The sequence below is a fragment of the Struthio camelus genome, chromosome 3 (genome assembly GCF_040807025.1).
Source record: "Struthio camelus isolate bStrCam1 chromosome 3, bStrCam1.hap1, whole genome shotgun sequence".
In the NCBI taxonomy this organism is placed as follows: domain Eukaryota; kingdom Metazoa; phylum Chordata; class Aves; order Struthioniformes; family Struthionidae; genus Struthio; species Struthio camelus.
Genome location: NC_090944.1, coordinates 117,268,626 through 117,296,501, shown reverse-complemented (window position 1 = coordinate 117,296,501; position 27,876 = coordinate 117,268,626). Strand labels below are relative to the sequence as shown.

The following is a 27,876-nucleotide window of genomic DNA, read 5'->3' as shown; positions in this document are numbered from 1 at the left end:
TACACGAAAGCTGTATCTTTTATTCATTTGTCTTTGCTTCTTCAATGGGCAGTTTCTTTACAATCCAGGTTTTTAATTTTTCTATTTCAGTTCTGCTTAATTCATGATTAAGGTTTGGAAAAGTGTGGAATGATGCTGACACCCCCAGTGACTTTAACATCTTGTTAGTCTCTTCACCCCAAGAGCAAAGAACTAGTTCATCAGCCGTTCCATGACACTGAAATAATTCTGGAAGGACACCTTCATTTCTGCCCAAAGCCTGGATGGAAAAGAAACACTGTCAGACAAAGCATTAGAAATTTTCAAAGAATAGAGTTACACGGTGTCTCTGTAACAAAGCAATGACAATTTGCATAGCATTTCATCTACTAATCTGCCTTTTAGGGGGCATATTGTACTGCCTGTACAAAAGCAAACAATGAAAGATCCCTGAGGAAAAAACCCGCACTTCAAATTCTTCTGATGTGCTAACTCTGACAAATGATACGGTTTAAATTTAGGGCTATGTCCTTCTTCAAATAAAAGAAACAGAAAAAATTCATGACAGCAGATGGAGCCTGTGAGTATTATAATTCACTTCACATTTCCAAAGAATAGTTACAATTACATGGAATCTCTGATAACTAATGACAACTTACATCAACTTACTAATGACATTTCATTTGTTAATCTGGCTTCTACACTGACTTATTTTGAACAAAATAATTGGACTGTATGTGCAAAAAAAGCAATGAAACATCATTAAGGGTAGTTTTAAAGCCTCTTTTTCCTAATACTCTTCTTATCAATTTTCAGGAAATTTCTTATGTTTAGAATATTAATTGCCCAAATGGAGAAACATGCCAGATTTAATTTTAATCTTTTAGCTAAGAAGTATTTCTGTAAAGCCTACCACATACTCACCTGGTAAACAGCAGATTCTTTATTGAGAAAACTAGAAAGAGCAAAGACTCCTGCCACATCTTGATGAAACCTATATGCTAAATGCATTGCCATTCCGCCTCCCATCGAAAAGCCTCCTGGGATGCAAGAAAAAAAAAGGCTGGATTTTGCTATGTCTTTGTAACCCAACGTCCATTTTGATTATTTTTACCTTCAGACTTTTTTCTTTTATACATAATGCATTCAAAAACCATTTTGAATAACATAAAGGTTACAATGACCTTAAATCAAACCATGACTCAGTTAAGAAGCTGGATAGTTAGAGAACTGCTGAAGATTCATTACCGGGAGAGAAAGAAAAGAATCAAGCAAAAATGCCATGACTTTATAATCTATTCATGTACAGTCTTTACCAAGTAACGGAACACTGTGGCTTTATGTTCTGTGACAGTAATAAAACAAAATTCCAGAAACAGAATTATCCTTGTTCTTTATGCAGCTTGCTTTTCCCTTAGGATAGTACCATTCATGCATAAGAGATCTGTGTATACTGTTGTAACTAAATAATGGACATTCCTCACATTAGACTACCATACGCCAGCTGAGGTCTTTTTGTTGTTGTTGCTCCTTAGGATAGGTAATAAATAGTAGCGGGGAAACACAGCCATACACCCCATCTGAGTTCTAACAGGGTCGCTGAATTTAATGACTTGGTGTTCCATTTGTCTCTTAAGCTGCACTAATTCCTTAAGCGAGATAATTCCTCAGGTATGATTTTTACATGACAGATGCTTAATTTATTAGGAAAGACATCCAGACCACAATATTACTTTACAAGGATACAGCACACAGGCTATTATATTGGCTGCATCCAGGTAATGACCAGCACGAGGAATAACTGGCTTGCTGAAATCTCTCCTAGCACAGAGACAGAAACCAACAGAGAAAGGTTATGATTCCAGCTCAACTCAGAACAGTATTAGCACACAGAGTAATGGTGATACAATTGCCTTGTGCCAGGTAGTTAACTGGTGTTAATTAGGTGTGAAATTCTGAGCCCAGACCTTCTTACATGAAAGATACCAAATACAGATTGAAGGAGAAATACAAAAATAATAGATGAAAGACTAAACCATTTCGGCTTGCTATCTTTTTGAAGTGATTAAAACAAGACTCCAAAATTCAGAATGGCTCTTCTGCAAGGATTATGTGAGCCCCCCGGGCTGAATCAGGTTTATGCCAGACAGAAGTTTCACACAGCTGCCGAACAGAGCCCGGCCAGGAAGCAGCATGTATCTACCACTGAACTCAAGCTTAACACAACACCGCGTAACTTCGCGACTTGACTGGATCCTGCAATCACACAGTAAATCCCTAGGGCACATAAATTCAGAGGCAGAGAATGCTGCACTTTGTATATATTAGTTTGGCCACGGTGAGGCTGTCCCTAAAGAGGAATCCTCTCCAGCATGTTTAACTGCAGGTCCCGCCAGGTTTGAGGCCTTTTTAGCCCACACTCCTTGCTATGCTATGACTAGAAGATTTGGCTGGATTTGGGTAGGAAATTTTCCTGAGAACACTAGACAAATCCACACTCCAAGTGCTTTCCTCCTTCTTCCCTCACAACAGTGTTTCTTGATTTTTGACCAATTTCTGATCAGAGCCTATACTGTGTTTCTCATTCCTCTTTCTATTTATTGTCACTTTGTAGTCCTAAGGGATCGATCTGGCCAGATGTAGTGAACTGCAGATTCCTGCCTCACAGAACTTGAATCTTGGGGAGAAGGAACAAGAATATACAACTTGGAAGACTGAAGTCTTTCTTTCCTTTGCTAACACAATCCTTAACTGAATTAGGAAAGCTGTGTCCCCAGCTAGGGGATACACCTTCGGTCCTGTAGCTATGCACGCACCCAGGGTCTGTTAATACCCTGATATTTATCTTTGATAAATCAAGCTGGGACCTGATATTACCCTATGCATCAATCGTCACCTGTTTCAAGTCAAAAGCAGTACGTCTAGGTGCCCTGAGGCAGTTCAGAAGTACAGGCAGTTAAGGAAAACCATGGATGAGTGTGAAAGAATGAGCTTGGAGCACAGCTCAGAAACTCTCTTAGCCCATGTCACCTGAAATTTGGAAAAAAATCTGTCTTTACAGAAATAAAAATAATGAAAATGCTACTACAAGCCTTTCACCTGCATCAACATTTCCTACCAGACCTGCTCTCTCTCATACGCAGGAGAACTCTGTAAAGCAAAAAACACTGCTCAAGACTCACAAAGCAACCACAAAAATTTCAACAACATTGACCCTACATTCATGGAGACAGAAAGGAACAGCCAGCTGAGAAAGTATATAAAATACAACAGTTACCCAAGGTTCTTACATAAACAACATGTCTTGTGCTGAAGTTTTCTTTATTCTCTCCAGTGGAATCTGATCATTTACTTTATCACTTCCTTGTGACTATTCTGAGTGATGCAGTCATCCCAAGGCCCCCAAAATAGCGCTTACACTTATATATACCTATAGAGACCATTTTGCATTTGCTTACAAATAAATACAGATATACTTTGTCCACATACAAAATGAAGCCTATTTTAAGTAAGTGTTTGACAATACAGAAAAAAGTTTGCATTGAAAACTCATTACTAGTTTGTAAATGATTTAATCTAAAAGTTTGTACCCGTTTAGTCACAATCTGGCAACACTATCTGCAATTACTCACCAGCAGTCTTTGACAATGCAGTCACCTTCTGTTTAGAAGAATATTAGGTAATGGTTCCTTCATGTGGCTCATACTACTATGAGAATGTAATACAAAGGACTAGTTCTTTGAATTTGGTTTTCCAGGGGAAAACCTGCAGTTTATCACTTGATACCACAATAATCTCTGAGTAAACACAGTAGAGTAAAGGCTTCACAGACAATAAATGGAATGAGCATTTGTGGTTTGAGGCAAAACTTTTCAGTTACAAAAACATAGCATTTCAGTTTAATTCTGGATTAGACAAAACACAAAAAACACCTGTCAAGACCTTTTAAAAGGAATTTAATATTCAGATTAGGGAAAAATAAGAAGAATGCACAGATATTACACAAAATAAATGTCCAAAGTGATACAATAGATAGCATGCAAGCAAAACAGAAGTACAGGTGTACACCATTGAGCTCAGCATAAAGAATACGGAAGCTTTACAGCACTGCTAAGCAGATTGTGTCATGAATGCTAATCAACATCAAAAATGACAGTACAACATTTCAGCCTTAAACGGGCAGAACACAGCCAGCCCTTTGCTTGGGATCAACGTATTCCCAAAGAGTACAAAGACTGTGCGTGAAAGTTTAGAACTTGCCAATTCGTTTCACAGACACAGCACTATCTGCTAGCATGCTTTTTTTCCATGTATTTTCCTTACACCTATGTCTAAACAGATCTTAATGCTTAGAAATAGTTAAAAAAGTGTTAGCTTTATAATGCTCAGGAGCAACGACTGCATTACAGTATTATTCCTTATAGACCCTACTTCAGGAAAACATTTAACCATTTACATTACCTTTAGTTTTCCTGCCTTGCAAGGAGGTTTATGGACAGGCTAAAAAGTAAGCACATACAAAATGGACTCAATTCAGCAAAGCACTTCTTTTTTATCATAGGATCACAGGATTTTCACACTTTCAAAATAAAAAATGTGAATCAGAAGGAAACTCCTGTGTGATATCTTATTAAAAACAAGATATTCTTTGCTGGAATACCATGTGTAAATACATTAAGGTAACCTAGCCACACAGTGATGTAACACGGAATGAATACAGACTGAATTTCTTGCCTGTAATTTATTCCTGCTTGAAGAAGACAGAACCCCTCATCACAGCTGTCATGTTTCAGTAATATGAGGAAGACAGAACCCCTCATCACAGCTGTCATGTTTCAGTAATAAAAACAAAAGCTTCCTTCTACAGCTTACAAATGGCCTCAGGAGCCTTTAAAAAATAAAAATGTTTGTGTAAAAGCTTGAGCTCATTTCCCTTACGTATCTTGATTTCTATTAATTTGCTCCTAATTCATATCTGTATGAAATGACAATCTGTTCCATGATGATACTTTAACATTATGTTAAGTTCAGAAAACCAAATATTTACCTACCGTCAAACTTCAGCTTTATTCATTTCTTTGTATTTTGTTTAACAATGTTTGGGTTTGTATCTAAGAAAATGACTAACGTTTTCATCTAAAACAAAGATTTCTTTATTTAACTTCTCTCTCTTTCAGATGTGTCCTGCATATATGACAGAATGCTAACAACTCTCCCTTTCTCTCCCACGCACCACATAAGGGCTTGCACTGACCCACTTCTGACTTCAGAATGCCCCTTAGGTTTTCATCCTTCTTCTTAGAAAGAACACCTTTCTAACAAACATGCCTTCTACACTGCTGATTGTTTCCTGAATCACACAAATCTGACCGTAAAATGCCTTAATCAATTTGTTGTAGATAATGATTATGGATTTACCAAACAACGCACTAGGTCACTTTTCAGGTCTTTCCAGTATAATTAAGTGATCAAAGCTATGTTTCACACTGGAAATCACACTGGCTGGAAAAAATCTTAAGTATTAATCCTGTACTGAGTACAGATTTTATGCTACTTGCAGAGTCAGAATTTTAGCTCTTCTCACACAGGTTAGAGTGTGAGAGGTGGGCGCTGCCTCACTGCAACACAGCATTAAAAGATGAAGAGGAGAAGCTACGCCCCAGGCAGTCAGGAGACAGGGATTCATATTTGGGAGAAGGGGTGGGTTTTGAGGTGTTTCTTTTAAGCAGTATTTTTTCCTTAGTTTCTCTTTAGTTAAGTGTTCTTCATCTTCCCTGCATTTCCTCAAATACATCAGTATAGCTTTGGTTATACAGTGGCAAGAGATGAATGTTATAGCGCCTGTGTCCACAGTGCAAGTGGAGAGACAATCACCCTTCTGTTCCATGAAGCTGCACCAGCACAGTCAGAAATTGCCTTTGCCCATTCTGTTATCATCATGACACATTACCTACTTTCGTTTAATCTTCTTACCATTCTCACAGCATTTTTCATTCTCAATTTATCCCTTCTTTTTGATATTTCAACTTAAGAGCTATTTTAATCAGTTTTGTTGTTGTGATTTTTTCCCTACACTAAATTTCAGTTTACTTTCTGCTCTCTTCAGGGACTTTCTGTGATCTACCTTCTATTAATGGCAACAGCAAAACCTTTTTGTACGCACCATCTGCGCAGAAGCTGACCTTCTGTTTAGGCCTTCCTTCTTCATACATGAACGGAAGCACCATACACATTAACAGTGCTCATACGTGAGTATCAGAGAAGAGTACAAAAGTCGGTTGAACAGCAAATTCCCTCCTCTACAGAACTCTCAGAACACTGCTCCTGCCGCAAGCGCTGCAACATGTTCTTTCTCTCTTGAGCAAATTTCCTCAGAACAATTTTGTCCTTTTAATCTACTTGCAAAACTTTATCCAACACTAACCTTACATACTAGCAAAACTGAAATGAAAGGTTTCAACCTTTGATAGTCTTTTATTCTATTTGCTACTCAGTAACTTCTTAGTGTCTTTACAAGAACAAAGACAACTTCCATTGACTGGCTCAGACATTTCCTTTTTTTACATACTGGGAACATGAATAAATTTGCTGTCCAACTTTCAGCTGAAATATGACATTTTTAAATGTATATTTTAGTGGCACAAGTTCTAGTGTTTTGTTGTTAAAATAAGTACACAATATTTTCTAATGTATCATATCCCAGTACAACATGGTCATGCTTTCTTTATTTTCAACTGATACAGGTGGTAGTGGGGGTCCTAAGGTAGCATAATTTTTATTACTCAGCTGGAAAATAAAATCCATGAAAAGCATTAAATTAACTGTCATTCAGATGCTACCCTATTCTATGGCTAAAGCTATGGCTTTATCTGCCTTTATGTTTTCTTGGTTTGTTTCTGAGGATGACAGCACAGTCCTGCTGCAACACAGCTACCTGCCATTTTTACAGTCAACTTTGTCTCTTAATACTGAGGATTATTTCTGAAATATCTAGACGTGCAGATCCCTTCATTTACATTTTTATGGCACTCTGCTCTCAGACATGAATACCTCTTCTCCTTATTCTTCGCACTTAACCTACACCAGCGAAATATGTGAAATATCATATTCAGGCAAACTGCACAATCAACTACCCAACTACAAGACAGGAGAACAACTGGTTATGCAACTGCTCCTTAAAAAGGACAGAACTGGAGATTATACCGGATCCCAGGCTCAACACAGAGGAGCAATGTCATGATGCTGGAAAAAGGACCGTAACTAAGTAAGAAAATTTCCAGTAAGTTCAGCCTTGGAAAGCCCTCAGATGAAGTACTGTATCTCGTCTTGATGGCGATACGTCTAGAAAACTATACAGGAGCTAGAGACAGCCCAAAGGAGAGCAGTAAGAACAACCAGGGCTGTTGGAAACATGGTCAATCAGGAAAGGCTTAACATTGAAATTCTTAAGTGTAAAGAAAAGAAAGAGATTGTAATAATCTATAACTGCACAACATAGAGGTAGGGAAAAATAATATAGCCATTTGTAAGTCCTACTCAATGATTAATGAATGGAACAGAAACATTATTTGTTATGTTTCCTGCTTGCACATCAGGAAGTTAAAACAAAAGTAGAGAACTGAAAGAAAAGTAAATGACCAGTTCATGTGCAAACAAACAAGCAGAGAGAACATTCCTCTCAGAGTAGAAATTTACACTGAAGCATTGAAAATTAGTGAAAAGTTTGCTGGCATTATGGGGAAGATGGACTAATTGTACTGGTTTGAGCCAAGCATAATTCATAAGCATTTGTTTAGATAAACCACGAAGCCACATAATGGATGGTACAGAAAGCGAAACCTCATTTGAATTACACTTGCAGCGACAAATGGCAACACAAAGCCCTAAATACGCTCTGTGAAAGCAAGACAGCAAGTCCCTCTGAATAAGACAACATTTTCCTAATAAATACAACAGATACAAGATGAGATGAGCGACAGCAAAAAGATTAGAGGCCAAAGATACAAAAGTAACAAGATTTTAGGTGCAGTTTGTCCAGTTTGTTTGTGATTTATTGTTGATTTTTCATCTTCCCATATTTACAGAACTCTCTCTGCGATCTCAAAGCCAAGAAATTTCCTCCCCATCCCATTTTCACACATACTGAGAGAGATGAAAATGCTAATATTTACAAGAAGCACAGAACTTTCATGTTACTTCCACCATGGTTCAGTAGCTATGTAAGAAGTCTAGCAATAAACAAAAGTGGTTGTGTGTCTTGTGTTATTGTTATAGTACAAGGGGTCAGGAATCAAGCATGTGTTTTTTGGCAGACAGTCAAACCTACAGGACTGTTATTGAAAGCTTATTTTCACTGGCTGCTTATACCAGTGACTACAGGTGGCAAACACCAACATGCTTGGATCAGCATTTCTGTGCTATACAGAAAGTGATCTGTAAAAGTAAGAAAGAAGCACTAAATCAAGACCAAAAAAAGAGAGTAACAAGATAGCCTTTCACTAAAATACAGCTGACAAAAGTGAGACCTATTAAAATGCTTCAAATGTAAAGTGGCCATTTCTGCCCAGAGCTTCTGAGATATTCAAGAATAAGATTGTTTAAATCTCTGGCAATTCCCATATGAGTGAAGTTATTTTATAGCATGGTATCACTAGAGAAGCAGTAAAAAAAACCCCACCGCCCAAAAAACAAATCAGTTTTACATAGGAAAAGAAACGATTCTCCCTGCTTTCAGAATGTGATTGTTTGCTTTTTAACTAATTTAGCAATGAATCCAGACATTTATAAAGAAGGAATATAGTCAGTTTTCAAGAAGAGGTACTACCAAAGCTCCAAGTGTCAGAATTTGACTAATTCCATCATTCTATCTCCAAAGTCAATATAAACCTACTTACAGGCTTATTTGCAAGAAGTGCATTAGCCAGGAAGACCAGTAAGAGTAACTCTACAGGAATGTTTGGCAAAAAATTGACTTCCATTATCAAATTCTGGGGATGATATTATTATTTCTGAATAATCATATATTTAACTCACAGTCTCTTTTCTTTCCCCTTTACGGTTAGCGGAAAAAACCTGAATGAACCAGAAGGCAGCTACCTTCAAAGGACTTCTGTACTACGAGGAAAGCCAGCCACCCTTGAGAACTATCAAGAAGCAGGAATGTGTAGATGAGCTGTGTTCTACTGTATGCTGGTACACAGAATTCAGAGGGAGGTTTTAAAAATGGACTTCATCGGTGCCAGTGAATTAAGATACTTAGTTGCAGATTCACAGAGCAGCTCTTAAAAATGAAGCTGCTCCAGTATTTTTTTCTGATAAAGAAAAGGAGTGGCATCACACAACCTACGCTCCACCCTCACCCTCCACCCTCAGAGTTCTGTTCTATAAACAGCCACTTTTGGATTTCAGAGCTAATTATGCTACCAAAAAAAACAGCGCAGGCTCCAGTGTCTCTTAGAACAAATGATCTTACTGTACCCACAATCCTCAGCCTGGCAGAAAGTTTGAAGGCAGAGAATCATCCCCCACCAGGTGCAGGGCTTCTCATTTTCCAATGCTTGAGTGCCTACTCCTGCTTCCCCTTCCTTCCTGCTCTACTTTGCACAGTGCTCCCTCAGATCTTGCCTTCTTATCCCACACCTCAGAGCTGTCAGCAGCTACCCACCTTCTTGCTCGCTTAACACCTAGTTTTCCTTCACCTAACAATATCTGACACTCATCCTCAGTCTGTAATTTCTGCTCGAGTATTCCATATAAAATCAAAACCTTCAATTTTGTTACGCTCATTTTGTGTTTTTTTTTTCTACTCAGTAAAACTCCCACTCATTGCAGAATAGACAGCCCCACAACATGGTCCTCCTTAACTCTTTAATAATCCATCTCATTCCCTGTAAATCCTCATTCATGCAACTGTTCTCTCAGTTTCTGTGACTTATCCAAAAAGGCCTCCGACTGTCCTTCACAGACTTCTAAGACCTCCAACCTCTTCTCCCAACTCCTTTGTTTCTTTTTGCCACAATAAGCGGTGTACCCATTATGTAGATACGTACAATAAGATATGTGTTTGTAACACGGATCTCCAACACTACTCATCATCATTAAACATACTGGGGAAATATTCACAGCAACACTCCACTGTGACTCCCTCTGCTATAATTATCTTATTTTTCCCTTCCTCTCAAAAAGGCTGCCTCCTCTAGCTTTCCTGTATAGGCATTCACAAATCCGCTGTCTGCTCCCTACCTGATTACCTCAAGACTCTTCTTGATGGATGTTCCTGACTTTTAAAAGAGAAATCTAACAAGATCCCCAGCACACCAATCTTCCACAAACTCAGAAAAATCCTAGGCCACCCATTTCTCCTCTTCCAATGGACTTCACAGTTTGGGACAGAAACACTGCCTACATCTTAAAAACGAAACCTCAACCTTGTGTTACTCGTTCAACCAAAAAAGTTATAAAGCTGTGATGTGCCTTTACAGAATTTCTTACTTTCTGTAAGAAACAATGCCAACAGACGGGCAAGTATTTACAAAGTCCCATCTACAATAATTAAGAACGTCACATTATGCTGATTCAGATTGATACTAAAATCAATCTTTACAAACAGAAACCTCACAGGATCTCTGAGCTTCGTTCTCCGTTGCATAATATCATGGTTAATCATCAAAACTAGCGCAGGGAAAGCACAAAGTCCTCATAGAAGAGCACTTAATCTTGTGTAGACATAGATGATACACTTAGATTGCCTCTACCAGACTTCTTATGCATCCAGATCCTCCTGCACTTTGGATGGAGACAATTCAGGGTTGCCTAATTTTGTTATGTTTGTTACATTAATATTAGATTCAACTGTGAGGATGCTATCTGTATGCATGTAGCATATATCACAGAAACAAAGAAACAGCACCTTTCTCAAGAAGCCTGAAACTAAAGCTCTTAAGAGGAACAAAATAAGTATCATTATTCCTGATTTGCAATTGAGGAATTTAGGTACAGAGATGGGCATTTCCAAATTATCTACGAACTGGAACTGGTGCAAATCAATTTCCTTGCTCTATTCGCAATTTGTAAAGCAACTTCCACACTCTGCAGTCTCACTACTTTTAATTTTGAAAGCTGCAGTGAAAGGCAAAAAAAAAAAAAAAAGAAAAAAGAAAAAAGCCTATTAGCAGAGTGGATCTGTAAATAGAACATCTCCCAGCTAATCCTACAGAAAGCACCTGCTCCGCTGCAGCTGTTTCCAAGCCTGCAGGTATAACACAGGAAAGTCAGATCAAAGGGACTATGCTGACAGCCATCCAAAACAATGCATTCTGCAGCCAGGGCAATGAGCCAGAAAGGGAAAGTAAACAGAGGCCTTCAAAGAACAACATGGGGCTGGACCAAGAAAACATGCTAGCTGAACGGTAGTGGCTCCACCACTCAGGAGGTTGATGACATGACTTAGTTGGCCATAAATTCAAAAGTTCCCACATTAAAAGTTTTTCTCCAACCTGAAATACTTTGCGGTCTAGGAACGGGACAGGGAGCCAAGGACTCCTTAATTCGCGTTCCCTCTCTGACACAGGCCGCTCCTTTGGCCTCAATCCCTGTGCCTCAATTTCCCACTATCTGTTTCACAAGAAGTACTGTTAAAGCTGCTGGAAATTGTGGAAATTAAGATGGATGGGAAGACAGACACACATAAAATACGATGGCTAACAGGTCATTTATTACCAAGTGCTAATCTGTAGTGATGTTTAACACACAGATCATTGTTTCCTCATGAATTAATTTATCCCAAAGTATTATAGCAGAAAGGAAAAGCCCATGATTACTTACATGCTATATATGCACTTTCAGAAATACAAATATTTTTGGGCATGCATGTTTTACTATCCGCCAAGAAGGCTAAAAAGCAATCAGCAAAGAAGTACATGTTTTTTAAAGTAAAACATGGCTCATCATGCATTTTAGATTACAACTACAAATGACCAATTCACAACAAAAACAATTTTAAATTACATTTTTGAGAATACTGCTTGCTGGTTGCCACGTTCCTCACTAGACGAAGGTTTAGATAAGAATTCAATATTTTTGAGAATCTGTTGGTGAAGGGATGGCTCAGCAGTTGCAGGAGTTGCTCATATGTTTTCAGAACAGAGTAAATTCAAAGCACATGATCTCTGATTGATTAGAAACATTAAAATAAACCAAAACATAAGTCTTTCTCACCTACTAGTATCCTATTCTTTGTGATGCCATTTTTAATCTCATCATTGATCAAGTCCGTAAGTCCACGGCACATAGCATCAATAGTTTCAATGTGTTCTGGACAGTCATTGGAGATCTTGTATCTGTCAAACCACACAGTGGAAAGGGCTCCTTTCATAGGTGTATATGGCCTGGGATGGCAGAAGGAAAAAAATCCAAATGATTAACCATGAGTAAGATCAAAAGCCTTCGGCATGCCTAAGATAAATAAAAACAATGCAGTATCTGTTCAGTAAAGGAGAGATCAACCTCTATCAATTCTAATTCAATTCACCTCTTGCATTCCAAAGATTGTCCTTCAAGAATGGCAACAGCATTTGGACGCTAGATAAAATGTAAGTTTCAGTCAGTTCAGTCACTTCAACTTCAAGGTTGAACAGTTCAGCTAACTGTTTGGAATCCCAACCTTGCCAAGAGATTCTTAATCCTAAACAAAGTCAAGGTTGAAACTCACCTGGGAATAGGGCAAACTGGAGTTAACTGCCAAATAAGAAGGCTTTCAAGGAGCTAGCTTTATTGGATTTAGTTGTCTTATTCTTGTTGAAACTGACAGGAATTGTGTATGGTGAACCTCTGACTAGTTACAAAAATATCTGCCTTCTGTCAATCTTTTTTTTCCTTACATATATACAGCAATCCTCACCTTAATGAGGTATGTATCTCAAAAATAACTGAAATAAATGCCGTGTGTTCACTGGGTTGGTGTGCAGACACTAAAATTAGAGACATAATGATACTTTTTCCCCCACAATACTATGTTGTCAGATTAGTATCTTAAGTGCCTTAACATGCTGCCCGTACCTCAAATAATCAAGGAAATTACAATTCAAAGCAGCTTTTTCTTTTTAAAATAAAGAAGACGAATAGAGCCCTGAAATCCTAAGAAAGGTGATCTAACCGCCTTGCAATGGTTCCACAATTCAATACCAAACATATTGCTTTGAGATCGATGCTTCCTCTCAAAACCAAGCCTCCTAAAATCCTTAATTGCTCTGTTTAATCAGGGGACACATTTTTCATTTTAACTTAAGCTCAGATGAGCTCAGATCAGATTACAATCGTTGCCTACAAACAGACAGCCTTTGATAAATTTGTCTGGATGGCAACTCAGTGAAAATGCAAACGTTGACTTCTGCTCTCTCACTGGATTTTTTCACTACTAAGATTAAACTTAAACATATAACATATAACTTAAACAATAACCTAAAAAAAGAAAGCCGCTATTGCAATTATTCTCAATGAAGGAACAAATTCTGCCTTTACTGATACCCGAGAAGTTTCACATATGTAAAGCTCTATTTCTAAACCAGAAATACTGCCATTATTAGGAGGGTACAACATGCAGTATGCTATTTGCATTTACCCACTTACACAGGTCAAAAATGACCAAACACAGATTCTTCTTCTGCTAGGTGCTATGAATGTGAAATAAATATGGCCCATGACTTAGAAGCTGATAAACCAACTATAAAGAAAAAGAAAATAAATGGTAACAGACAGATAAATTACACTTTTCCACATATTTGGGAACTGTTTCAGGAAAGAGTATGTAAAACTGAAACTATCCACTATTACTCAAAACAGCATATAAGTATGTGGCCAGCTTAAGGCACACAATGCACTACCATTTTCCCTTATTTGCTTAATTCAAAACTAAGACGTACTTAAGCAGCGGAATTAAGAGTAACACTTTTTTTTTTTCCAAATTAGCCTTTACCTGTCTATTAAAAGATGATAACTACTAAATTAAAGGAAATTCAGTGGAAATATTTCATACACCCAAAAAGCTGAAGCCAAATTTAAGGAAATATTATAAAAAAAATTTTTTTTGCTTCTCCTTCGTGCTACCAATCTCTCCAGGATTCTTCCCAAGTGAAATGATCAACACCTAATGAAGAAGATTACAAATCTCTAACACGTGGAAGTTTTTCCAATTTGTAAAAGGAGACATTCCAGACAAAAAATCCCAACAACTGCGGAACCAAAGGAGTCTCTGGAAGTCACTTGGGTGATGGGATGTACAATGGACTAACCACTTGGACAAATAACATTTAATTCAAAGTTGTAGTTGTAGTCTCTCAAATACCTTTACATCAATCTCCCTGTAAAAACACTTAGCAGCCAGAATGTTTTATTTTCTAGTAACAATAGAGTAATGTACCTTTGTTTGAGAAAAGATACATGGGGTTTCAGTATTATTACATCAGGTTGGCTTAGTATTTCCATGGACTGATGATACACATTTGTGTGAAATGAACACAAGACATTAAAGAAATATTAAAACGGATTTTCTCACAACTGAATGATAGAACTAAAGTGTACAATTTAGAATAAGGACAAAATCCATGATGAGATTGTAATACTTTATTAGATGTCAAAAATCAGGACTTTTACCCGCCCTCTCTGCAAATTCTCCAGTGCCACAGGTGAAAGGCTAACGTGTAGGCCCGAAGGAAAAGACCCCCAAGCAAACAGACAAGATGCTTTCAGCTGTCTGAAAAACATCCTTGCAACCACATCTGATTTCTCAGAAATGCATTAAAAATAACTTCTACATAAAGCTGAGAAGTAAGATTCTTTTAATGGTTCACCCAACTGGCACATCTGTTTTAGTCATTCACCTTGTTCCTTAAATAAATCCCTTTATTAGCTGGCATACTACAACTCAGACATTACCACGGTAAACAAATATGTTTGGCATGGAACCATCTGTACAGCTCCAAGAATACAGCACAAAATTTTTTCATACAATTAAACCACAAAAGAAAAAGAAAATCCCGATGTTACAGTGACATGAAGGGCTGGACTGAAATACACAAAAGGAAAGGAACACAGAGTGGAGTGAAAACTCCTTCCAGTAAGCTCAGCATGGTCAGTTAAGGACAGTGCCTTTTTGTCTGCCTTAAGTTTGGATTTCTTGCTTTCCTAAGTTAAAAAAAAAATCCTAATGCTAGTCCTAATTAATTTTTTGTGTGGTTCACTTTCTGTATTGTCTTTTTAATGATATTAAAAATAAAGTTCCATGTCTCTAAAACCTGTGCTGTTGAAACTCTGAATATAAATATATAGCCAAACCAAAAAACGCAGGGAAGGAGCTTTTTTTTTTTTTTTTTTTTTTTAAAGCCTCTAGCACATAAAAGACTCAAACTCATACAAGAGAACAGGAATCCTCACTTCAGGTATATCCACTTTCCAAACTTGTATCCGTTTTTAAGATATCTGAAATGCAACTTCCTGCAAGTTGAACTGACTCAAAACATGTAAAAACAAAGAGAAAAGAGAGGGTAGCAGTCAGTATGGAGAAACTCCAGGCACCCTACTGGTTAAAACCTTTAAAAAGCTTCCCAAACATCCTCAGTATCACTCCAGATCTTTTTTTTCTGATTACTTTATAGGTCTTGTTTCTTTAGGGTGCGTACTGATCTGTAACGGTTTCCTCATAAAAATACTTCTTGAAGGACTGAGCCTACGAAGCCACAGTCTCAGAAAGATCCAACAGAGCTCATTACCTAAATGTCTTCAAAAAGAGAATATATCATGTAAGCATGCATCATCCTTTCCTCCTTTCACACCTGTATTCAAATACAAAAGTAAGTTTTTTACTACAGATTTCACGGCAAAGTTCCAAAATAACACAGAGCATTCACATTTTAACAGAATAAAGACAGGTCAGCCCCTGCCAATGTAAGTAACTATATACTAACATCAAAAATACACTGAAAGCATATAACAATGTCTACATCTTTTTCCACCCTCCTGAAGCATGGAAAATGCACTCTTAGACCTTCTTATACATGTTTAGAATTGTGTTAAACAGTTTGAAATGACCCTAAGTTAACATAAATGGAGAACATCTGAACGATGCCATGTAAAGTTCAAATTCAGATCTAAAAAACATGCAAAATTTCATTTCTAAAATGATTTTATCAGTATAGCAATTGACTTAAAACTACAGGTGTTTTGTTGATTATCCAATAAATCACTGTCCCTTTCCAACCTTTACCTTAAAAGATGACCTAAAAGGATAGGCCAGTAAGACTATTAGCTGCTTTAAATAAGAAACATCAGAGCAGCAGTCAGCATGTTGATACACAGAAAATATTCTTCCCCCACTTTTGCTCCTGATACACAATTATATCACTGCCTTTACACTCAGCACTATAATCCCTCCGCTGATAACGTCACCTAAAATACCCACACCACTGGTGCTGCTGGCTTACAGCTTTCTTGGAGTTTCAGTGAGATCTTCTTGAGATGTCAGATAGAACTGGGAATTTGCAGTGAAGCCAGGCTTCAGGATTTAAATAGAGAAAAATACTTCAAAACTCATGAAACTGCCACTTTTGCTGCTTTCCCAGATCCACCTCCTTTCAAATAAAAGGCATGAAGTTAAATAAGACATTCTAATGTTGTCTTTTGCAGGTCTATGCAGCCCTTTGAGGAAACCTGCAATGCACACTGCCAGAAGATGACTCAAGTTCTAGAATCTAGTCGTGACTGTACTAAAACTGATGGCAGTTTTTCCAAAGAAAGTAAATTTACTCACTAGTCTCAAATTCTCTGCTAGTGAGAATGCTCACTGCCAACACTAGTACACCACAACAGAAAATCTGGTCCATAATTCTGCCTTTCAATTCCCATTGTCTACTTGAAACAGAAAGTGAATCAAAAAAAAAAAAAAGAGAGGGAGAAGAGAATTCACCTTTTCAAATCAGAAGCATAATTCAAAATTCTGTAGTCCAAAGCATATCTTGTGTTAAAAGTGAGGTTCAATGCAGCTTGACTATGAAGCTTTGCGGTACGGTAACACACAGGCAGCATAAGACGCATCAGGAATCCAAGGTAAACTTGAAAACGTACTTAGAGAAAACAAAAGGACGGGAACAGTCATTTCTGTGAGGAATAATTCCGGTTGTCCCATGGAACATACCGGGTCTGTGCACTCAGCCACATCAGTGTAAACACAAATGACTTTAGTGGAGTTGTTCTGGATTACATCATCTGAAATGAGACTAATGGAACCAATACAGAATAGTTACCTGAAGAAATAATACGTCTGTGGCTTTTGTTACTTGGGACAAATCTTCTCCATCTTAAGACAAAGGAAGCTGCAAGAGAAGCAGAATTTGACCCACAGAGCTTTATGCTAGAGTTTGTTTCTAGTTTTGTTTTGTTTCTTTGGAGGGGGGAGGTCAGTTGTAGGGACTGTTTTATTAATCAGAGAAACAGCAATAATGCTACGGTTGTGCAGCCTGCAAATGACCTTTGCCACACACTGCCAAACCCTTAGCTAAGGTTGCTCATAGCTATTAGTGGCTGCTTCATAAATTCAGTGAAAGAAAACAGCAAGTGGTAAACCAGGGGTCAAATTGAATTAGTATTCCATTAAGGAGTCTGAAAGGCACTCTCGGATTCAGAGCTGTATCCTTCACAAGCTGGCGACAAATAGCATTGAGGATGGATGAACTACACTGGCTAAGCACAGCAAAACTGAAAACTTGGACACTTCCAACTAGAAGAATGTAAAGCAAGGGCACAGGATGAAATGTAACTTAGAACCCCACAAACGCTTGCTGGAGGGGCTATACAAAAAATACTGTTTCCAATTCTTCTGCACTAAATAAAGGCTGAGAGATGAAAAGGGAGAGGAAGGATATCTAAGAGTACGAGGTAGTTAAAGCGATTAACAGTCCAAGATCATTGCCATTTTACTCTAACTTGTATCCCCCAAGCATGTCGTAGCAAATGTCAAGCATCTCTGACACAGGCTTAGTGCATTCTGCATGGTATTTAGTATATAATGTAAGCATTACATGTTTGTCTGAATATATATATTCCTTACGTAATGCAAGAAAATAAATAAAAATGAAAATACAGTTCCTCCAAACAGGCTTTCATCATTTTTATGCAGAATATGCTATATTTCTACTAGCGGGAACAGACTTAAGAACAACCCCATGATACCAACAAAACCCCTTTCCCTTTATCCCTCAAAATTCCTCTTCTAAAAAGCCTTCTTTGTGCTAAATTTGTGAATGAAGTTAGGGCTCACAAAAGTGAAGGATTAATAACATTTGCCTGAGCCAAACATAGTATGATAGGCACTATGCACGCTCCCCTACGCAGCTCTGCCAATCCATCTCAAGTCTGACCTACAGTACCCCTGCTGCTTTTCCAGTTCTAGGCCTCTCATGAGTAGAAACTGCCAATGTAGCTGAATGGTGCCAAACCGTCTCGTGGTTTTGTGATATGGCCAAATGGGGACTACATTGAGATGAAACTCATTTCCACTCGGGAGCAAAGCAACAATGTGAACTCAGATGAAAGGATGGAGTACCAGTGCACACAACGCTGAACAGTCCTTACCAGCCTTATATCCTATAGACCATGAAAGTTAGAATATACTGAAAAAAATAGGCAACAAACTCTGCAGAGAGACCTACCGGCCATGGAAAAGTACGCTGAGTGAACATCAAAAAGATCTACAAAACAGCCCAAGCAGTATTTATAGCTTACTTTCTGACTTGCAGAAGAGAAAGACTATCAGAGTGGAATGCTAGACAATGCAAAGAATCTTTGACCTAGATTTTTAAGGGAATTATAAAAGGTAAGGTATACTTATTAAAACAAGCGGAGCCTAAATGTTTTTACTTTACCACGTTAGCTCCTGCAATGCCAATTTAAACTATCATTTTCTATTAAAAACGTCTATATTGGGTAGTATTCAGTTCTGATTTAGAAACTCAGTAGAAACCGACTGCTTAAGTCACAGTTTTAGCAGCTGAAACAGTATTTAAAGCTGTAGCCATCCTGACCCAAATAAAAAAGGGAAAAAAAAAAAAAAAGGAAACCCTCTCCTTCAAAACTGTTACTGAAGACGTGGCTTTAAGGATTGCATCAGCTACCAGGACAACAATTTGAATTTCTCCTTTTTAATTAGAACATATACATTAAAATTACAATGGGGAAGAAACATGAGTTTAGCTGTATTTAACAACTTAAATCTATGTGTAGTATCACTGATCTGGAAATACAACTAGGTAAACTCAAAAGAACAACCTATTAGAATAAAACGAATTCTCTGCTTACTTTCCGTGTCCCAGTTGCCAGAGAAAAAATAAATCGCCTCTGAGAAGAGAAATCTAAAAATTTAAGTTTTCAAAGTAACTCAGTTGGGCAAAATTTGGCCCCAACTGCACCACACTGAGACCTCATAAATTTCTCCCTTTTTCATTCAAGCATCCTTTTTATCATCGAAATTTTACTTAGTGTCATTGACCATATTTTAAAAAAAATAGTGCAATTTCTAACTGCATTGTGTTATTTTTAGTAAGGAAACAGGCAAACCTGAGACTCTTAGGGCTTTGGAAATACTTAAAAGGGAGCATGACAAAACGCTGCATACACTACCTGTTCAGGTGACAGCTGGTGATAACTCTCTACACAGACCCTGTACATTAAAAAGGGGATTAAAATATTTTTTTCTTTTTTTTAGGAATTTTCTACAACATTTAAGAGAGACTTAGAGAGAATAGTTCAAACCAGTTTTATAAGATGTAATCCAGTAACATTCTATTGCCTTTACACATAGAAATAAAGTGTTAGCTCTAGTATTTGCTGAAATCAGTACTAGACAAGCAGAAAACATGTTTTGGAATTCTTCTCGATTACATGCTAGGCTGGTTTTCCCAAATAATTCTCAAATGTATTGACTTTTGAATCAAATCATGTTTGGTGTTACAGCAAATGAAAAATACATATTATTTCAGTGCATGGAAAAAAATTTAAAAAACAAAACCCAAACACAAAACCCACCCAGCCAGCACAAAGAACAAAAATTTTAATGTTTCATTGAAAAGTACAAATTCCACAGCTTTTCAGAGCTCTTTATTAGTAGAGTCAGAGAAAGTATAAGGCCAATCAACAGCATGAGGCCAATCAAATTACCAGCAGAATTTTATCAGTCAAACCTGTGAAGAGGTGTAATTTCTGACCTGCAGAGATGTAGTTTCTGACCGCCAAAGCCTCTAGCTTGCAGTTGTATCATCAAATTTGCTTTTACTGGCATAACTACTTTTACTGAGTGTGTTTAATGTGTATGTGGTAAGCTATGCTGGAAAAGACAGTTTATAGAGTATGAGCTACATCTATATTAGCAGCATTTTGCCAGAAGAGCACATAAGCCAAGCAATCCTAGTATGGCCTTGTCCAACTTTGAGCTTTTCTTTGATTTCATCATCAATGTCAAAACCTGCTGGCAAGCTTTGCACTCTGCTCTTATAATTGACAATGCAGCGGCAGGGTGTGCCATCTACAGAGAATCTCACTCATGAGAGTGCAGCTTTTCACTGGCATATCCCTCTGTCCCCCCATGACTGAAGACCGGACCAGAACCTTCTGCAACATATCTGCACATCTACAACTCTCTACCTGTAGGTCCCATTTTTGAGGACACTGATTTCCTCTGTTGGTGCCAGAAGCATTTGGAATTCTTTGGAAAAATAAAATAAAATCAGATCGTCTATTAAAATATCTAATTTATTATTTTAATGCTGTTCAAGTTTGGATGTTCTGGGCCTTGTTTGTCTTTGCTGAGAAAGAAAGGTGAGAAACCATTACAAATTTTTCAAAGAGTAGAGTATGTTTTGGACTTGAATATCAAAATAACATTGGTCGCAAAGGTTTCTGCTATTTATATGCCAACCAATAACACCTATCTTCACAGACTGTTTCTGCATTGCGGCAAACAGTGGCAAACGTTATTGTACTTCAGAGCATCTGTTTTTATTTCAGTATGTCAGCTAACGGCACTAATCAGCAACAGAAGGGTGTATGCTAATATTCCTAAGTGTACTTCCCATTGCCAGTCAAAGACAATCACAGTGCAGGTATTTTTTTATTCTTTCAATGCTCAAATTTCCACATAGCCTTGCTAAAAGCCACTTTTGAATTAAATCATGCATGACCTCAATCTGCTCTTGAAAAGAAAGAAAGGGGGGAGGGGGTCAACTGTTTATTCAGACCTTTTAATCACAACAGTATCTTTCTTCACGTCTGTTTACTGAAGAACTGAAATCCACAGCCTTAAATTAAAAACAAATTTCCCACAAACATCACTTGTTTTACTCAGATGACCTTGCTGGTTAATCGTCTACATGTAGTTTATATCTATAATAATTTTTAAAAAAAACAAATAAACAAACAAGTGTGGACCCCAGAAGTGCAGTGTAATGGAAAAGTGAAGCACCAGCCTGGCAGACGCTATCTGAGGTGCTTTGGCTGCTAATAAAAGGTTAAGAAAGATGGTTCCAAAGGGAAGCAAAACTTTCAACGTTTCTCCAGTATCTGCTTCCGATAGGTAAGAAATCGGGCTCTGTGGATCTGTGATGTGCTGATAATTCTAGCCATTGCTTTAGCCCATCGTCAATGAAGTAACAGCACGTTATTGACAGAAAATCATATTCACTACCTACTGACCCAACACAGTGCAACTTCTTCAAAGACTTCTGCTCATAGGCACGATTTTTCTGCAGCATAGTGACTATATTCACACCACAATCTCTCAATTGCTTTTCCTGCCTAAGTAGATCATAAAAATATATGGTCAAGTTTTTTTCACATATTAAGTGACTGCCAAACAAAATCTGCTATTGCAGTTGTTTACATGCTCCAAGAAGTTTTTTTCTGACTTTCAAACCTCTGTACCTCGAAAGTCTATGCCAAATGTCATAATTTCCTCTTCTTTTCAGCACAATACTTACATCCATAATTAAGCACAAATTCAGAAAGAAACTGAAGTCCTACCACCTGTAAAGGAAACAATTTCCTCACCTGCAACGACAGACACCTTAAAAAATTCAGAAAAATTAAACATCTATGAAATATTAGGCCATGTCTTTAGACAGCCAAACTCGCAGGTAGGTACCCAAATTTTGCCTTTAAGATTTGACCTCATTAACTTTCAAAATCCCAAGGGTAAATATTTTTATCTCAATTTCCAGTATACCACTGAACACACAACGTTACTTAATAACGAGATCTGTGCCTACAGCCCCCTGGGATGAGAATGTTGAGCTCAACTCTCTTTCGAACAGTTGGGTCAGGATTCAAACTAAAAGAAAAAGAAATGTGTAATTTTAATTCCCAATCCTCTCCCCAGCAGCTGAAGACCTTTCTTGCGGTTTGCATCCTCCCTGTCACAAAGACTGACCACTTATCAGAACTGAAGCCTGGCACTAAATACGGCAAAATATTTAATCGGTTAATTTACAGAAGTTAATAGGCGGAATGGTGATCCAGGATATGGCTTTATAATGCTGCTATAAAACACCTTGGCATAACTTCTTTTTACAATAAGCATATGGAGAGAGAGTATGAGGACAATCCTTGAATGTGAATTAGAAATGTGACTTATAGGAAATTTTATCCATTTAGAATCACAGTCCCAGGGCAGCAAAGCACTGCTGAGCTCCAGTTTCGCCAAAAAACATATACATGGAGAAAGAGCAAGGAAGTGTCATGATGATCTACACCAATATTCACAGGTGTATTTTACAGCACTGGAATAAGGTAACATAATCTTACTGTTAAAATATACTAAACAATACCTGGCAGGAGCTGTGGGGTAAATTACTCTTATATGTTGGAAAGCCATGTCTTGATTCAAAATTTGTTTTATCCATGTTCTTGCTCCTTGGCCAGTATCACCTGCATCACACAGAAGAGTACAGTGAGAGTTATTCTGTGCATTTAGAAGGAAGATTTTAACATGTCAAAGATAATTATACTAGATTGACTTCATTTACATACCACAAAGTTAATCTTGCGAAATGCTAAAAAAAAAAAAAAATCCCTTCTCGAATAACCTCAATTCCCTTTCCGATGAAGATGCACTCAAAGCTTCCCAGGAACAGACTCCTTACGATGCTCCATAGTGTAAGTTTTAATAACTACTTTACGACATCAAATTGCTGAAGTACCCCCTAATCAAGCACAAAGCCTCACCTCTTACTCACAACTTACCTTATTTGCTCATAACAGTGATAAAAAAACACAACAGAACCCTTCAAAAGCGAGTTAAGAAAACTGCTGTTCCCCTTGAGAATTACTTTATACTACCGCACTTTATATTAACTCACCTCAAAACTCAGTCAAGAGCAATAAAAAGAAACTTAATATTTAATTATGCTAACATGATTTGCTAACAAGTGAAATATCAATCAAACCCCTCAACTTCTTGTAAAAACGTTCAATACGTGTTTGGATTCAAATATTTAGTAACTTCCTCAAAACCTTTAATCCTTTCAAGTTCCACTTGGAAACTAGTTGAGATCTGATTCGAAACATGTTTTTTCCTGTCTTATCAGCTCAGCCTGTAGCCAAAAATCCTACCAACCTCAGTGCTATGAACAGATACACAGAAGGACTTCTTATGCAGATGCTTATAGACAAACACGCATACATACGTCAGACACCTGTCTAACCATTTGAGCTCATCTTCACTAGTATCTTCAAATATAACTTCATTGTCATCTGTTTGAACACCATCCACACAAAAGTCCCTTGTAAGAGTGCTGTAGGCTTCAGTAAGCTGGACTATCAAGGAATACAGTTTATAGCAGGCAGCAGTACAATCTGCAGAAATGTTCAAGCTACAGATTCTGCAGAGACTCAGCAAAGTGGAATTTTACTACTGCCGCTTGTGCTATAGGACTTTAGTCTTGTTCAAAGTCCAGGCTTCCTTATATTCTGGACTCAGACAGGTAAATTGAGTTAAGAGTTAATATTATTTTATCTCAAATTGGTCACTTTATTCTAACAAACTGGCCCTATCACAAGTAACGCTACCGTCCTAACCCAAGCTTACTGTCACATTACTTGGGTTAATGTAAACAAAGACACACAAACATACTAATTTATTGTTAGAGTGATAGCAATTCCTCAATTGGATAAGGCTTTTTCTTGCTTTTGTATTCAAAGAAAATGCAGAGATTTTATTTACATGTCCAATTAATTAGTGTGTCTTCAGAATAACAAATGAAAGGCAAAAGACCCAAAACCAGCGTATTTTTCCTGTTGAGCACAAATGGTGTAACCACAAAGTTCTCCGTGCTTGACCTAAATACTTCAAGTGACAAATAAACAACAGGGTCCCAGAACTTGCACACTTCTTATTCTGTGCTATGTTAGACAGTAAAATCAAAGTTAAAGATGTAATTGGATGCTTCAGAACATGTTTTGGCCACATTCCTACATACGCTTTGCTGAAGTGAGTAACATGGTCTGAAACCAAAATCTCTCTCTGATTCACTGTTGAAATGCATCGGTTTCCTCAGGGTTGCTGTCAACTAATATATTAACAAGATATCTTAAGGAGGCTTGAACACACATTTTTCTCTACATAATCCTTTTTTTTTTTTTTGGACTAGAAAGCAAAAGTCTAGGCCTTCTAAATACTTGCACGAGAGTGGCCCTTAGGTAGGTCAACTGCGTAAATGTTTGTGGGATGAGGACTTGAGTCTTTACGAATTTCTTATGTTTCAGGAGACTTTGAGGAGGGTGTATTCAGTATTTCCTGAGCTTTGCCAACAACAGCAGAAACACCTACAGTTCATGAAGCTTGTTTGTCAATGAACGTTTTAGAGAAAACTCATTAACAGAAAATTTTTCTTTGATCTCCAGTGTGGCAACCATCTCCTTCGTCCAAATGCTTTGCAATCTCTACCCATATGTGCATGCAGAGATAATGAATTCCTATTTGTAAGTACAGAATTTGGAAGGGAGGAAGAGAGGAGACAGTGACACCAAACAAAATCCAACAGCCTTTGGAAAGGCTTGCCTTTCAATCTGTTCTTAAATAGATTTTACCATTATCTGCTCTTCTGAATGATACTAGAAAAGGCAAACAAAGCACAGTCCATTCTATATTTAGTCTTTCTCCAAACCTGAAACAAACTGATGGCAGCACTGACTGTTGTCTTTTTTTCCCTTCTCAAGTAAAATATGAACGTCAATATTCCTTTCAAATATTAGTTGAATTTCCAGATTTTCTTTCTGTATTCCCCATGCATACACGCAAAGCTTTAAACTAGTCTATAAAATTACTCTAGATTTAAAGCTTAACTTACATCCACTTGCCTTCCTTGCTGAGCTACCATACAGAGCCTTTATCTAAAACTAGATGTACACCATTGAGAATTATCTGTTATTTTCCTATTCCATTTTGCATTTACATTCTCCACTTGTTATAATTTATCTGTAGCAAGCATAATGAACTAAATGAATTCGTGCCATTTGACTGCCACTTTCCATCACAACCAGTGCACAGAAAGCACCAATTCAGCTTTACGCGCCAGGCCACAGCAACAGAACTGTGGCTATTTCTGCTTCAAATTCTATTTTGGGGAATTACTAAACCAAACCAAAAAAAAGTACCCTCCTACTTCCCCATTGCAAACACTGAATGAAATCATATGAAAAATGAAAAATTGTAGAGTTCTTAAACCACATGTGGAATCAACCTCTAACCATAATCTTCCCTCATTCCTTCAACATGAGAGAAAACTGTTTCCTCAACCATTAAAGCATTACCGTTAACAAGAGGGCTGAAAACATCTTATCAATTCTTCTTCATTTTTTTTTAACTTATAAAATTTGGGGGGAAAAAATTAAACTAGATTACAAAAATGAAATTAATTTAACAAGCACATATTTACTTGTTACATAGAAGCATCAGCTACAAACATAACTAACAGAAAATACCAAAGGAATGAAGCACGCTGACATATGCATATATGCAGCTAATCAGAACAGATTCCCAAGGCCCGGATCTAATAAAGACCTATGTGGGGTTTTAGCTTGTTTGTTTTTTAGATCAGACGGACTTTGTTGTTGTTAGTTGGACTTTGTTGTTTAACTGGTTAAAAATAACCTCTAAGGAAAAAAACCTCCCCTCTCCCCTGCGACTGCTCACTGATGCGATTATCCACCTTGCGCTTATGGTGGCTGCAGAGCTTGGACAAGAGCTGGAATCTTTTTACACTGCTACTTGAGGCAGAGAAGTAAGTCTTAATATAGGTTTTTTTTGTTTGTTTTTTTAAGGAAACAGTAATCACAATCTGATTCTAGAAACTCTGACTTAAACCAGCCATTTAACGCATGGAGATCCTCCTTTGCGGGCGAAGGCCGGATTAAAAGATTCGGCTTCGCAGCACGTGAGCTCTCCTGGCCAGGACATCCACCCAGCGGGTGTAAAACACCATCTGTAAAACACACTCAACTGATCAGCTTCAAGCGCCAGCACTGAAGACGCTCTACGCCCGCACCACTTTGTCCACATCGGATTATTTTTTCTTTTCCCCCCTCTAAAGGGGCCGGGTGAGGTCAGGGCGCCGTCAGCCGCTGCCCCGGCACGGTCAGGACCTGCCGTCGAGCCGGCGCTGCCTGTGAGGGCCTCAGGGCGGTTTCTGTCACTCGTCAGCCCGCCAGGGCTGGGGGGGCCCGGGCCGGGCCGGGCCGGTGCAGACCGGATCGCGGCGGCCTGAGCGGGCTGCCGGCGGCGGGGGGGGGGGGAGGTCACCCCCCACGCCCCGCCACGCTCCCGAGAGGGCCCCTTCCCGCACCGGGGGAAACCGGCTGAGCAGCACCGCAGGCTGGGGCTGGGCTGGGCTGGGGGGCAGGCAGCGGCACCGGCCGAGCCCCTTCCCGACGCCTCCGCCCCCCTCCCCTCCCCCGATCCCCGCGGCAGCAGGGAAGCTAAGCGCGGCAGCGCGCACCTGAGCCGTGCAGGAAGATGAGGGAGGCGGTGTGCCGGCCCGCGGGGGCCACCACGCTCCTCTGCAGCGCCGCGGGCGCCGCCATGCCCGCCGCTCTCCTCCGCTCCGCCCCGCGCCGCCACGGCGCCGGCGCGGAGGCGGGAAGGAGCGGCCTGGGTGCGCGGAGCTGCGCGGGGAGGCGGGTCCGGCCCGGCCCGGCCCGCCTGAGGGCTGCTCCGGCTGCAGAAGTGGATAGGGCTCGCAGGCGGGGGGAAAAAAAAAAAAAAAAAAAAAGGCCCGAGGATGTGCGTGTGCCTGCGTGGAAAAAAGGGGTTTTGTGCGACTTGCCAGGGGGCTGAAGTTTGGGGCAGTGCCACTAGAGTGGCGTGAGGAAAAACAGACGCAGTAAGCGGGTGTACGTGTTTCAGGAGAGCGCAGAGGTTCTTCATGACCTGTGTTTCAAGAGGGGTAAAGTGGGGCTAGAGGTGCAGTGGCAGGTGCAGGGTTTAATACCTGAAATCAAGCTTTCTCACATTTCAGCAACATCTAGACTTTACAATAACAGCTGTCACACAGCTCTGTGATTACAGCCGGGCCTGAGAAGGCCGAGGGCTTTATATGGAGAAAAGGAGATATTTTTCTCTGAGGTTTTCCCAAGTTTGGTTTGCTTTGGCCTCGCCGCAGCAGCGACAAGAGCTCGCCGTTGGGCCGGGTTGCGCACCAGCCCCTGAGGAGGCGAAACCGCACTGCGTCTCGCAGGGGGGCTCTGCTGCCCGAGTAGCGTTTGCTACCCAAACAGTAGTTCACCATCGACTTGAGAGAGCGTGCCACGCTGTTTTGTTTGGTGGGGTGCTTTGATGGTGAAGAGCAGCTCGTTATCTTTTCTAGC

The 27,876-nt window shown here is 39.0% G+C and overlaps 1 protein-coding gene across 3 annotated transcripts; it reads right to left on the bottom strand.

The window, feature by feature from the left end:
* Positions 1-27,160, bottom strand: LYPLAL1 (lysophospholipase like 1). Of its 3 annotated transcripts, none has more exons than XM_068939869.1 (6): positions 27,009-27,136; positions 22,842-22,941; positions 16,937-17,093; positions 12,196-12,365; positions 904-1,019; positions 1-259 (listed from the first exon to the last, which is right to left on the bottom strand). In XM_068939869.1, the coding sequence occupies exons 3-6, from the start codon at positions 17,062-17,064 to the stop codon at positions 20-22; spliced, it is 654 nt and encodes a 217-aa protein (XP_068795970.1). In that variant the 5' UTR covers positions 17,065-17,093; positions 22,842-22,941; positions 27,009-27,136; the 3' UTR covers positions 1-19. The 3 variants fall into 3 exon arrangements, with proteins under 3 accessions (XP_068795970.1, XP_009667304.1, XP_068795969.1); XM_009669009.2 differs by lacking the exon at positions 27,009-27,136 and adding an exon at positions 17,274-17,342 and having other exon boundaries at positions 22,842-22,913; XM_068939868.1 differs by lacking the exon at positions 16,937-17,093 and having other exon boundaries at positions 27,009-27,160.
* Between the last annotated feature and the right edge of the window lie 716 nt (positions 27,161-27,876).